At 40.4% G+C, this 13761-nt stretch overlaps 1 protein-coding gene across 1 annotated transcript in view; it reads left to right on the top strand.

Annotated features, from left to right (window-relative positions):
* Window positions 1–13761, top strand: part of PTPRT (protein tyrosine phosphatase receptor type T) — a 937772-nt gene that overhangs the window by 736857 nt on the left and 187154 nt on the right. Inside the window, exon 12 of the mRNA XM_058679424.1 lies at window positions 1478–1751. Within this exon, the coding sequence (XP_058535407.1) occupies window positions 1478–1751 (274 nt within the window). The remainder of the gene's footprint in view (window positions 1–1477; window positions 1752–13761) is intronic.

Raw genomic sequence — 13761 nt, forward strand, 5'->3', positions numbered from 1 at the left:
CTGCCTAGACACAAGGCCTCAGGTCTCCCCATGCCCCCACCAGCAGCCTTCCACAGACACCCCACAAGCCTACATCCTTAGGCCCCCGCGAGCGTGGGGCTAGACCTGCATGCTTTGCAGGCAGCCAGCTGCCATGAAATCTCTTTTTTAAGAAAAAGATCTGAAAAAGAAATTTTTTATTCAAGAGAAATGAAACTGTAGGCACTCAAGAACAAAAACTGGGAAAATGTTATCTACTTTCACAGATTTTTAGCATAACGTTAAAAAGGAAATCTAAACCTTTGCTTAACAGTTGATATTTGATAAAGATTCAATCATCAGCTCTATTCAGACACCAGTACCTTTTTACACCCTTCTAAATTGAAAGGAACGACATGATATCACCAGGCAGGAGTGCAACAGAATCACTGTTTCTTGATTAGGGTTTCCGCATCTAGTCATGTTGGGTTTCATGCTTGTTTTCAGTTTTAATTCAATCTAATTTGGTTCATTTGAACAAGCTTTCATTGATCACTTGCTGGGTGTCAGGCGTCCTGCTGGGCAATGTTAGTGCGGGGAGAGTGATTCAGACAAGTAAGCTGCACTTCCCACTTTCTAAAAGGTCACTGTCTAGCCAGCAAGACAGTAATCCCACATCCTGTTATTATGAAAGCAAAAAATGATTATTGAGCTGTAGGGGAACTAATGAGGGGCATAACTCACCCAGACTGGGCCTGCCTGGGCAGGTCCGTAAAGGAGGTAGAATAGGCTCAGCCTTTAGGGAAAGGCATCTTCAGTGCAGGTGGAGAAGAGAAATGCAGGTAGAGGGAGCATAAACTGGTCATGGTGTGGGGTGAGATCCAAAAGGCATGTGTATAATAATGTGGGCACTGATGAAGCCAGAACGAGAGGATGCTCACAAAAAGACCTTCTGAAAGCAAGTATAGAAGACAGCCATAAGGAACTTCTTTTGCAAGGGTATGGAATCTGGGGTGAAGAATCGGACAGTGGAGAACCTGTGAGAGTGCTTAAGGAGGGTCAGTGCTGTGTGGTTGGAAGGATCACTGTGTGGGCTGATTGAATACACGAGAGGCAAAGAAGTCAGGAGAGGCCAAATTAGAGGTGGGAGAGCTATCAAAGAAGAGGTGGGCATATGGAGCACTGTTGAAGTTGATTGAACAGAGCTTGTTGGTTAGAGGACGAGAATGGAAACTGGAGAGTTAAGACTTAGAATCTGACCACTGGACATATGGTTCTCACCCTCACTAATCAAGAAGATGGAAGATGAGTAGGCAGGTTTTTAGAACATAGAGCTGGGTTGCATTTTGGCTCAGTCCAGGGTGAACTTGCTTTGGGACACCTACAAGGAGACAGATTTCTTCAAACCAGTGTGGACTGAAGGGATGATGTGTTCATAAAGAAGTTGTTCTGACTGTGTGAGAATCAACAAGCTCATCTTGTCAGAGTTGCTCATACACATCTTCTGTTCCCTGTCCAGTGTTTATCAGCTGGTTGTCAAAGAGGAGCGACTGCAGAAGTCACGGAGAGCAGCTGACATCATTGAGTGCTTTTCTGTACCTGTGAGCTATAGGAATGCTTCCAGCCTTGATTCCCTGCACTACTTTGCTGCTGAGCTAAAGCCCGCCAACTTGCCTGTCACCCAGCCATTTACAGTCGGTGACAACAAGACGTATAATGGATACTGGAATCCTCCTCTCTCCCCTCTGAAAAGCTACAGCATCTACTTCCAGGCTCTCAGCAAAGCAAATGGAGTAAGTATGGCCCTCACTTGCCAGTTTATATTTTTTTCTTTTGTCTGATGAGAAGATAGCATGGCTTTAGAGCAGGGGTGGACAAACTAAGGTACTTGGGCCAAGTCCCAACTGATGTGTTTTTAAATGAATTTATAAAGAGCTATGCCTGTTGATTTTTATGGTTTTTTTAATAAAACGAATGTACAAAGATGACATTGAACAGTAACAACATAGACTGTCTATGCCAAAAGGTCTAAAATCTGTTCCATATGGCCCTTTACAAAAAAAATTTTGAGACTTGTGTGTTAGAGCACAGAGAAGGTGTTCTGCTTCAGCAAATCACATGATACGACATAATTTCTTCTTCTATAGAAATAACACCCATCAAAATGCTATGTATGAATTCACCAAGCATCTTTTACTTGATTAGTAAACATTAACTTCCTTCATCATTACCACTAACCACATTCAAAAATACTTTGTTTTTCTCCCAAAGGCAAAGTAAGCATGCTGTCAATCACAAGGGAGTCATCCAACACCTCCCACCTTCCTCTCCCCTCTAGCAGCAACAACAGCAAAATGCTTCAATCAATATTACCATTTCAGAGTTAACTGTTGTTAATATTTATCCCTGAATACCCCCAGTGACAGAAAACTCACTTTGTTGAACTTTGCGATAGGCATGGTTTAATGTGCTTGCATAATTATCTCTTTTATGATGGTTTCTACTCATTGCACTTGGTTTATCTCCTCAAGGGCCTACAGAACCCTTGGCTGGTATTTAAGTTACATATGATCTCATCTACCACCTACCACTTGAAGCAAAGGTACCCATCTGTGTTCTTTTCTTCATGATGAACACCTTTGATTCTTCTTAGAATATAAGTTTGCATCTTCTATTCGGAATGCTTTATTTGGCTGTACCACACAATGCGTTCAATAAACATCAGTAAACATCTCGTGAGCATGGACACACAACAGACACTATGGTTTTTCCTAGGGTTATGTAGTATATCCTTTCCAACACTGTATGAAAATGAAAGGGAGTTTGCTGTGTTGTGAATTGTACATGGAGAACTGAGATGTACTCTGGAGAATGTAAGACTTAGAGAAAAAACTACCCAATGAAGAGCAGAGGAGACAGCCTGTTCTGGCTCCGGGTGGCCAAGATAGAGTTTAGTTTGTTGGTAGCAGTCATTGCCTTTTGAAAAACCTGGATTGAAGAACTAATTAACATTTAGAATGTCCACATACCCATTTAAATTCCACTTTGATATTTCAGTTCTGCATTTATTACTGGTTCAAGCAACACGCCTCACAGAAAGTTTAAAAGTACAAAGAAAAGCCAGCAGACTGCCTTCCACCTGTCCATCTGGTCTTCCCTCTGCATGAAACTCACTGATGAGTTGCACGGGAAGACAGAAAGATCAGCAAAAGCATGTGGAGACCCTTTGTCTTCTTGGGCCTCTGCATCCCACGCTGGCCTGTGTGTTTGTTCTTCACAACTTTGTGATCCGCTGTGGCTGTCTGTGTTCCTGCCATGCATCACAGATGTGGTTGGGTTTCCACACTGGGAAGAAGAGCTAGCTGCATGCAGTTCACCCTGTGCAACATTCTTAACTGAGAAAAATCACAGCACCTAGCAGCATACCAGTCTGTAGACGCTGAGAAGGTGGCAGATTGATGCTGGAAGGATTTCCCCAGCTCAGGCATGGTTGGCCCAGAGCAGAATGTCAGGTGATGCAAAATGAAAATCTGTTGGAGGTTTCTCTCTCCAGACATCACATCCTCAACCCCCTTTCAAGACATGGGATTTTGTCATTGAAAAAAAAAAATCAGACCCCGTGAATCTGCCTTGTCTTGGATGTAATTTCTGCTACTGTTTCCAAGATGAAACAGGCGAATTTCATTACTTATGCCTTCCTTCCTGTACTATGCATACTCTCTTTTTGGAACTAGGGTTTCCAGTAATGCCACAGAAGCAGAAGTAGAATTAGATGAGTTCTCATGCCAGGTACCTTGCAGGTGCGGTTGGCCTCACAGGAATGGAAAGTGGAAAACCAGTTGGCACCGAGCATGCAGAAGCTCGTGTTTTTCTATCAAGGAAAAAAAAGAGCTTTATGTAGTTTGAATGACTGTTTAGTATTAAGTCTTATTGAAAAGACCTGGGTGAAAAGGTTAGAAGAATAGAAAAGTTGTTCTCATCTGGCCCCTCTGAGATTTCTTTTTATCATCAAGAACAGTGGACAAGAAGATTTTTAGGAAAAACCTTTATAATCCACACATTTCTTGTCAGCCACATTGTTGCTCTTGTGCAAAAACATCTGAAATAATCTCAGTATCCGGTGGCATCCATATGCCCTGCTTCTAATGAATCATTCAAAGAGCAGTTGGCTAAACATAAAGAAATGAAAGATAAGGAACTATGGAATAAAAAGACCCAGAAACATAGCATTAATGCTAAGTAATTGCTCTTGATCTATCACAAATAGAAAACTAATGTAAAAATGATTACTTTAAAGATGATGCATATTTTTAAAATAAAAATTGCTATTTCTGTAATTCACATCAGCAAAATTTGAAAAAGAATTGAGGATTGAAGAACATAAATAAAAATCTGTTTATTTTCCTGTGTTAGTCAAATGGAAATACTGTTTTGTTTTTGAAAGCTGAGAGGTTTTAAAGTATAGTTCTTTAAACATAGTATTGTATTGTGAAGGGCAAAAGACAGCAATCTAAAGAGAGAAAAATAAATTATAAGTGAATATAAAAACAAGAGAAACGCACTAGGCTTGATGAAAAAAGTGGTCATTTCTCCCCTTCTTAAAAGGAAAAAAAAAGATTGGATGACATACAACCCAAAATTTTGAAAACCACATCACTGAAGTATTTTAAAACAATGGGACCAAGTTAAATTAAACTATAAGAAAGGAAAGCAAAATGTTATTTATTTCAGGTGACTGAGAGCCAGGCTACATCATTTACTATCAGCCTGTGTAATTCCTGCCTATCCTACCTGCAACTTTATTCAAGACACAGTAAAAAATTCTAATGTGTGGAATCCTTTCTCCATGCATATTAGAGGTCATCAGTGAATCCAGCCTTTGTAAGCATTTGTCTCTGAACAAAACCCTAGTAGCTGTGTAACTTGTAGATGTTCAAATAGTTAAAAATATTTGATTTGTTAAGAAGCAAGAAAAAAACAAAAACAAACAACAACAAAAATTTTCCTAAGTGCCAGTACAGCAGTAAGCCAACAACAGACAGAAGTTTTTGACCTCACTGTGTTTATGTTCTTGATGGGGAAATTTTTTTAAAAAAGTAGTATGTCAAATAATCACTATACCCAGGAAGGTAGATGTCACATATTAAATGCTAACTCATTGCATGAAGGTAAAGACATGTTATAAACCTTAGAGAATTTAAGTGTGACAGGCATTATAAGACATGATATTCAGAGCCTGTAAGGCATTTTCATAAACTGCATTGCTCACAGGCACGTATGCTGAATATTTTGGTCTAATTATTAATCTCACGTTTAGCAATTAAACCCTTGTTACATACAGCGAGGATAGTCACTATGACTGGTGAGAGTGCTGTCCTTGGTACTGAATTCTCACCTGGTACTGAATACATCACCTGTATTTTTCTCTTGTAAAGCAGGTCACATGATAACAGTTTGGTTTGGACATGGCTATAATATAGACCTATGAAATCTTCGGATTGGATGAACTTTGAGGTGCCACGTAATATAGACCAGAAGTCAAAAAAAAAAAAAAAAAAAGAAAAGTCCAATAAAGTGTCTTGGCAGGGCTGCAGTTTGATCACTGCAATTCTCTGGAGTGAAAGAGAGCTGATTCCTTTGTGGAACAGGTGAAATTATCAGAATTTTTTCCTTAGGTAAAGCCAGATTATGTGTCCTTAACTCTCCCCTGTGGGCCACTTCTATTGATTTGAACAAATCATATCTTTGTTTCCCATGTCAGGCTTCCAGAGGAAATACAATAGAACAGACTACTCAACCCTGTACACCCAAGTCTCCTCTCATTGATATTTAATATGCGATTACTTCTTTTTATCTCATGTGGCCCAGTTCATAGATGCCTTTATCTCATTTACTCTTTTATGTGACATACATATTCTTCTTTTCAATGCTGACCTTAAAATGGGGTTACCAGAACCTAGCACTCAGTTTGAATACAGTTAGTTCAGGCCTGCTGTATTTTAACTACCCCACCTAAAAGACTATTATTTCATTCCAAGATTCTTTTCTGACTTTGGGGCCTTGACACAAGCTGTTACTTTCCTTGAATATCCTTTCATTCATTGTTTGTCAGGCATCTGTTGCAATGTCACAATCCCTGAGGCATACTATCCCAAACATACTAACCGAGATCCATTCAGAATAATGTTCACTACAGATACGTCTTTCATAACACTGGGTATATTTTTTGCACATTTTGGATACCATGTGTTTCCCTTATTGCGCTGAGATCTCCAGCAGTGAGGAACTCTGCTTTCTGTTGGTTTTTCCCTTGCTGCTGAATCTTTCCTCTTGAGTGGAATGGTCATAATAGACACCCAGTTGGTATTTGATGAATGAGTGAATGAATGAATATGTGAACTGCTCCTCTGTTCTGTAACTGTTTCCTCGCTTGTAAGTTGGAATAGTTCTACTTACTTCAAGGATTCAATGATAAAAAAAAGTCTTCAGTAGTGAATGTTGCTAAATTTAGTAGCAGTGAAGTTTGAATTTCAGTTCGGTACAGAATGAAGACTGTTTATTCTCAGCCATTTTTAGGAAGATGTGTTAGCCTTAAAGGCTCTTGCTTTCATTCTGCTAGTGAGACGTTTCTCCCAGATGTCTCATTCCCAAAGCTCCAGTCTCATGGGCAGTCTTGATTTCCTCTACATCTGCCAAATGGTACCCAGAGTCACTGGATCAGTTGTAAACAGCGGGTAGGTGCAGGTTTGCATTGTTTCTTTCCCACTCGTCCCAGAATGAGGTCTGCTGAATCTACTGTTCCCCGCATCCCCACCACCATTAGCCATGATTGTGAAGTTGAAAAGACCATAATTAACGGTTGGATACAGAACAAGTGTAGAGAATGCATGCAAATTTCCATCAGAAGCCACCTTTTGTTGGGCAGTGCTGTTATGCATGTGCTGTTCATGCAGAGAGAACTCTCCTTGCCATATTCTTTTTGTCCTGTAGGACTTCGTTTAACCTGGATGATGCCTCTGTCACATGCTGATCTGTATTTTAAAAAAAAGTTGGAAGCGGAAGTGTGTTTTTTTCTCTTTGGCACCCTTTTCCAACTTTTGAACTCTTGAGAGTGATTGGACATGCAATACTATATTGGATGGGTCACCAGTTTTTCAGTGCAATCACATTATAATAGACTGTGATGATCTAGTGGTGGCTGGGTTAAAAAAAATATGTGTTTCAGAATGAATTGGAAGAAATTACTTTAGTTGTGTCCAAGTGCTATTTAAAGAATGTTTGCACATGGTTGGTTTTGTGAGGCATGCTGGGATAGAAAGAAGTGGGAGTCAGACACCAGACTTGACTTTGAATTGAGCCTGTTCTCAGCTGTGTGCCTTTGGCACTTAACAGTTCACAACGTGTGACATAATTAGTGATCTGCCTTTCAAAAACTTGGGGAGAGTAAATGAGACAGTGTATATAAAAGCATCTTAAAACATCATTGCTGTCATTGTTGTCCTCTTTTCCCATTTCTGTTTCCCTGAGACCTCTTTCCTAGGAGTGAGGTTGCAGGAGCAGCCTTACCTGAGTAAAGATGTTAAGATGCCCCAATTAGCCCCCCGAGAATGCACATGGGAGCATACACCTTCCTGCTGCTGGGAGACCTCAGGACTCATGTCTGTGTGTTCAGGCTGTCAACCCATATCGGGCTTTATTCCTTTGACATCTCAAACATGGTTTCAAGTTTTCTATTCGATCTTGTACCTTCTTTTTATATATTTGGAAGACAGAGATATTTTCTATTCGTGAATTCACTTCCCAAATGAGAACAGTACCTGGGGCTGAGCCCAGCCGAAGCCAGAACCAGGAAATCCATCCTTGTCGTCCGTGTAAGTGGCAGTGACCCAAGTATTTGCGTGATCACCTGCTGCCACTCAGGGTGTGCATCAGCATAGATCTGGAGTCAGAAGCAGAGCTGGAACTCAGACCTAACACACCGGCCTCTTTTCCAGTCCTCAGTGGGTTCTTCATCCTGGGGCTCATCCCCCTCCACTGGCATCTCTGTATCCAGGCTCAGTAACGGAGCCTGTTTCTATGTGCTCTTCAAAATCCTGAACATCTACTGGGACTCAAATTCTTTTTCCCCCTCAGGTAAAAGAGAAATTCCCGAAGTGTCACCTTGTACAAATACCATGATGAGTTCTCCCGGGTTGCTAATTTACTTTTCTCACTCATAATTCCTCCAGATTTTATTATCCTGGTATGAGACCTGAGGGAGCAAGAACATCTTCTTCCAGTGTAAAAAAAATACCTTAAACTCATTTGAAGAAGGAGATGAAGGTTACCCAAGTGTTGACAGTAGGCAATCTTGTCTGGTGGAACCTGGAGTCATCAGTCTTTAGACCCCATTCCCCCAAAAATCTCGTAAAAGTAGGAGCCCAACTTCCCATATAGCACAAGCTCTGCCCATCTGGACACTCCACTGAGTGGGCCTCATGGAACTTAAATGAAATACCCCAAGTGTGTTTTTAAGAATTAAAAGACTTCTGAATATGGAAACTGAATCGATGAGTTTAAGAACTCAGCCAGCCATTTCTCAGCTATCTAACTTGAATACTGCTTGCCAAACCTCAGTTTGCCCATCTGTTAGATGGGAGTAGGAATGGCATGTCACCTCCCTGCCTGACTGGCAATATTGTAAGATGTAAATGAGAAATGTAGTAGCTCTTTGAACATTCATAAGAACTCAGCTGAAGATATATTTTTAAATATTAACACACCAATATATAATGCGTAAGTATGTGTACGGAATGTCTTCAGAAAGTTCATGAAAAGTTTTAAGAAATAGCACCGTGTAGATTTGTGGTTTTTGTTTGAGAGGCAGAGATTTGGCTAAAGAAAAGAAGAGCTCCTCTCCCTCATCCACTGAGTCACTCCCCAAATTCTTGTGCTGCTGGGACTTGCCAAGCTGAACCTGGGAGTCAGGGACACAATCCATGTCTCTTGTGTGTGTGGCAGAAACCCCGTTCCTTAAGCCATCACCACTTCCTCCCAGAGCTGGCTTCAGCAGGAAGTTAGAGCCAGACATGGTGATAGTGACCTAACCATTCCAGCCAGTGCTAATCCGTCAGGCTAAACACTTGCCCCAAACTCCCCACTTCACATAAACTTTATTTAAAGTTCCCTCATGTGTGTAGATATTCAGCATATGCTATATACACATCAGTCTTGTAAAATATATACAGGAATACATGTGTATATGCATATATGTGTGTGTATTCAGTTAAATTCTAAAATGAACTCAAGAAACTTGTAGTGGAAAGTAACCATTAGCAGAAGCCTATTATAGGAAGTTAATTAAATATTACGCTGTCTGTACATCTCAAGCTTCTTAGAAACTAAGGCAAAATACGCGGCAGGCTTGCCTAGGTTTTCTTACTTTATATATATATAATGATAGATACTTTTTATATATATAATGATAATTATATATATAATTTCATGAGATATACCAAAAGGATACTGATATAGCCTTACATAAGACATCCTGAGAAGACGCTGGTCAGTATCATAAACTGATCTGAATCTGGCCTGTGAAGGCAGAGATGTTTTTTTTTAACATTTATAAGCATTTTGCGCATAAGGTGAACAAGTTTCATTTATTTTCATAGATAAGTCATATATAAATGTTTAGAGCATAAGCATGCTTTCTACCTATCCTGTGCCCTTACTTCCACCATCCCCCCTCCTTCCATTTTTGTTTCATTTAGTTTTTATAATGACATGCTTTCTGCTTAGTGTACAATCACAAGCTTAACCCTCCATTAAATAATGCAGAAAGTAGTAAGTAGAAAACTAGTTGTTCCTCAAGAACGAAGACCAGGGCTGTAACTGACGATCAAATCTCAGAATGTCACTTTTGCTCATATACATTACATTCTTTGATCTCTGATTTGATTACCACACATCAGGGAAAATGTGATATTTATTTGTCTTTGGGGACTGGCTTAATTCAGTAGCGTTGTTAGTGATTTGCAATTGCACCCATTTTGTTGTAAAAGACAGCATTTCATCTTTTATGGCTGAGTATGATTCCAGGAGATACACACACACACCCCACATTTTTTAATCCAGTCATCAATTGATGGACATATGAAACACTTGCACTCGAGGGATCTTATTTCCTGTGCATTAATTCTACTAACCAATGCTATCTCCTAAGGTTAATCTAATTACGTAAGATTAATTGATTTTCCAATGTGTTTCCCAGTAGCATTTTTTATGACTGTGCCTAATGTGGAGTCTTTTCTGATACACTGATTGGCACCGACCAGCCATGTGACCTAAGGCCAATGACTTGACTACTCTGGGTTTTCTTGTTGGGAAATTTTAATGCTTTTAGCGTCGATTATAAACATTTTTATAAATATTAACTGAAAAGATTCATTTTAAAATGCTATCATGGTCACTGCCATGCAGAAAACAAAAATCCTATTACTGTCAGCTTCCAGTATAAAATTATCACAGATAGCATAGACAGAGACATTTAAGAAAGACCAAACAAAACCTAAGAGGGCATAGACATTTTAAACCCATTAATCAAAGTTGAACAAACATTGAACATGATGTGTCGGGGGGTGGAATTCAGGACAGAAGAAATTCAGTGACGTCCAGGGTGCGTAGATGTAAGAGTTGATACACTGGGTGCATGAAGAAGGAAGAGGGTGTAAGATTGCAAAGGAGGAGTTTATAAGATGTACCCAGAGATGTGTACAAGAAAGAGACAAGTCTTCAACAGATCTTTCTTGGACATTGGATCTTGGATGCTAAGTTTGTTCAGCTTGATTATTAAGTTTGGTTGTGGTCTCTGCTTTGCCAACCTGTACACTGAATGTATTGGGCTGTATGTATTAGACAACTGAGTGTATTAGACAACTTGACACGAATGACACATGTAATAGAAATAGTATCACAATTATTAAACAAGGAATAATTGATTTCCTCTAACAACCCCTTAGTCTCAGTAAACTGTAGATTACTCCAGAGTCCATCATCACTGTGTCCTATTCAAGTTCTCTTCAGTGTATCCACTTTTCTCATCTCCAATGCCACTAGCCTGGGTCTAGAAATATGTCTTACTTGGACAGCTTCAGCAGTCTCCTGACTTTTCCTTCTGTATTCATAACTGCTTTCCTCAAAATTTGCAAGCACAGCAGGTGTAAACTGGCAGTATAGGTCCACAGCAGGTGTAAACAGGTACTATGTGTATTCTTGTTTAGTGCATGAGCAAGCCAAGACTCTGAGGCTATTATTTGCTGAATCTGTATGCAAGAAACTGTGCTGGGTTTGAATCTATGAATGACAAAAGGTGGTTAGGCAGTCCTATGTGTTTAGTGTCCTGCTTCATGCTGGTCTTAGCCCCATGAAGTGGCTTTATAGAAGACTGTGGATGGACTAGGATGAGTAGGAGTCACACTTTGCTCTTCGTCCCATGACCAATGTCAATCCCCCTGCTCAGTCTTGAAACACCTGCTGGCCCTGCCATTAACATCAACAAATAGTGAGAAGCTGTACTAATAACAATTATCATAATAAATTGGCCTTTGATTACATCTGACACCTGAGAATTCCAAAGGCTTTACAAACATCAATTAGTAATTACAGCTCAACGGATTGCTTACAGACAGCAGAGATCATTAAGGGCAGATAAGAGCTGTTCAGGGAAGCACGAAGTTCGGCTCTGGCTTAGGTTGGTTTAGATCTGGAAGTTTCTGGCTCATGATGAAAACTCTAACCCCACTCTCCATGAGGCCCAGAGGAACTGTACTTCTGACATCCCAATTAAGGATGATTTCTAAAACCAATCCAGCCCCTCCAGGTCCTGTGACCAGGGAGTAGGAAGCATGAAATGTATTTTGGAAAGTACATTTTGCCCAGCTCCATTCTTTTTGACAGAAAAAGAAAGTGAAGTCCAGTGTGGGAAACGATTTGCCAAAGATAAGAACCATGGATTTAAATCCTGTTTTCCAAACTCCATATGCCTCTGTTTGAGCCCGTAAAATTACACTTTCATTGGTCATAATCCTCTCTGTCAAGAGATATTGATGCTGATAATGATAATCCTGTCATCATTGATTGAGGATTTGTGCTGGGTCCAAGAGTGGATACACAGCTAAATAATATCCCCTACCCTCAGGGAACCCACAATCCATTGGAAAAGACGGCCATGAAAACAAATGTGTGCAATAAACTGTATCAGGAATCAAGTGTGGAAGACAGTACACGATGGCAAGCCTGGACCTGGGAAGGCAATAAAGCCTCAGTAAACGTGAGATCTGGGTTGAATATTGAAAGCTGCCCGATGTTCTGAGACAGTGGGGCAGAGGAAGGATGTGTCTGGCCAAGGCAACACTCAATCAGAAGTCCTAGGCTTAGGAAGTCCATACTACTTTCAGTGAGATGTAGTGGAATTAGTTCTGGAATAAGAAAAGGAAAGGAAGCAATCAGCTAACAGGGAGACGTGCGTGCCATCCTTTGAAGATTGTCACTCTTGAAACCAGGGAGAATTAGAAAATTGCCTTCCTAACTGCGCAACATGAATGTGTCATAGTCACTGGGTCATGCATGTACGCATCTATATGTCTCTCAAGGCACTTGTGCACACACAAACATTTGTGTTGACCCTCATGAGGTGAGCAGAAGACATCGCTCCCATTCTGTGGATGAGCATACTGTAACTCAGATTAAAGAGAGAGAGATTTTTTAACAAGGTATTTAGCCACTCAGTGAGAAGCAAAACTACATTTTGGATGTCCAATTTCCTGCATTATGTACAGCCTGTTTAATATGTGCCAGCCACTACATACAAAAAAACGTGGGTCTGCCTCCTACTTTCAGCTTGAAGGGAGCAATGAAAGTGACTATTAGTAAATGTTAAATTAAAAATAAAATTTGAAGTCTTGAATAGTTTTAAATTGGTAAACTAAAATGTCCACATAGTGCAGAGTACATAGTTCCCACATGCCCAACACCAGACTTCACTATTGGCATCTTATATGAGTGTGATGTTGTCACCATTAAACTACACCCAGCTTCCCCTGCAGTTAACATCTCATGTTAGTATGATATATTTGTCATCCTGAATGAGCCACACTATGCCTCCCCTATTAATTGTTTCAGGTAGTAGTACATGGGAATTAAAAAGAATGATGTTACAGTGGGGGAAATGAGACCTCAGAAGAGGGTTCTTGGAGGACAAGACTTGGAACTGGAATTATGGGAAGGTGGTGGGCATCTCAGGCCACTCCGAACAGTAGGAACAGCACATGGGGAGGCTTGCGGAGAGCATATACTTGGCATGCTTGGGAAACATATGACAGCAGTATGCCCGAAGGAGAGGAAAAAAGTGGCAGTGGCTGCCTGTGCAGGACAGTGGAGATCAAGGGAGAGGAATCAGGGCTTTAACCATAGTGCCCTCGGGTGGTTGAGGAGTGTGTTAAACAAGGAGTAATGAGACCTGAATTAGGTAACTAAAAGATTATTGTGGCTAAAGAGCAGAGGGATCTTGCTACGAGTCGCAAGACAACTTGAAAGCGTGGTCAGAAAGCTATTATAATCACCCAAGGCAAGAAATAGTGGAGGTTTAGACCATGATGATAACAATAGAGACCACGTAAGTTACAATTTTTGATAGTTGTGAAAGTATGGAGGATACCAGCATGACCCATATTACAGTGACTCGGTTTCCCCCGTGGTCAGCCCATCATCTGTCTTGGTTGGTTGGTTGCTGTTTTTTTTAAGATTTATTTATTATTTTTAAAG

Source organism: Ochotona princeps, chromosome 22, assembly GCF_030435755.1.
Source record: "Ochotona princeps isolate mOchPri1 chromosome 22, mOchPri1.hap1, whole genome shotgun sequence".
Lineage (NCBI taxonomy): Eukaryota > Metazoa > Chordata > Mammalia > Lagomorpha > Ochotonidae > Ochotona > Ochotona princeps.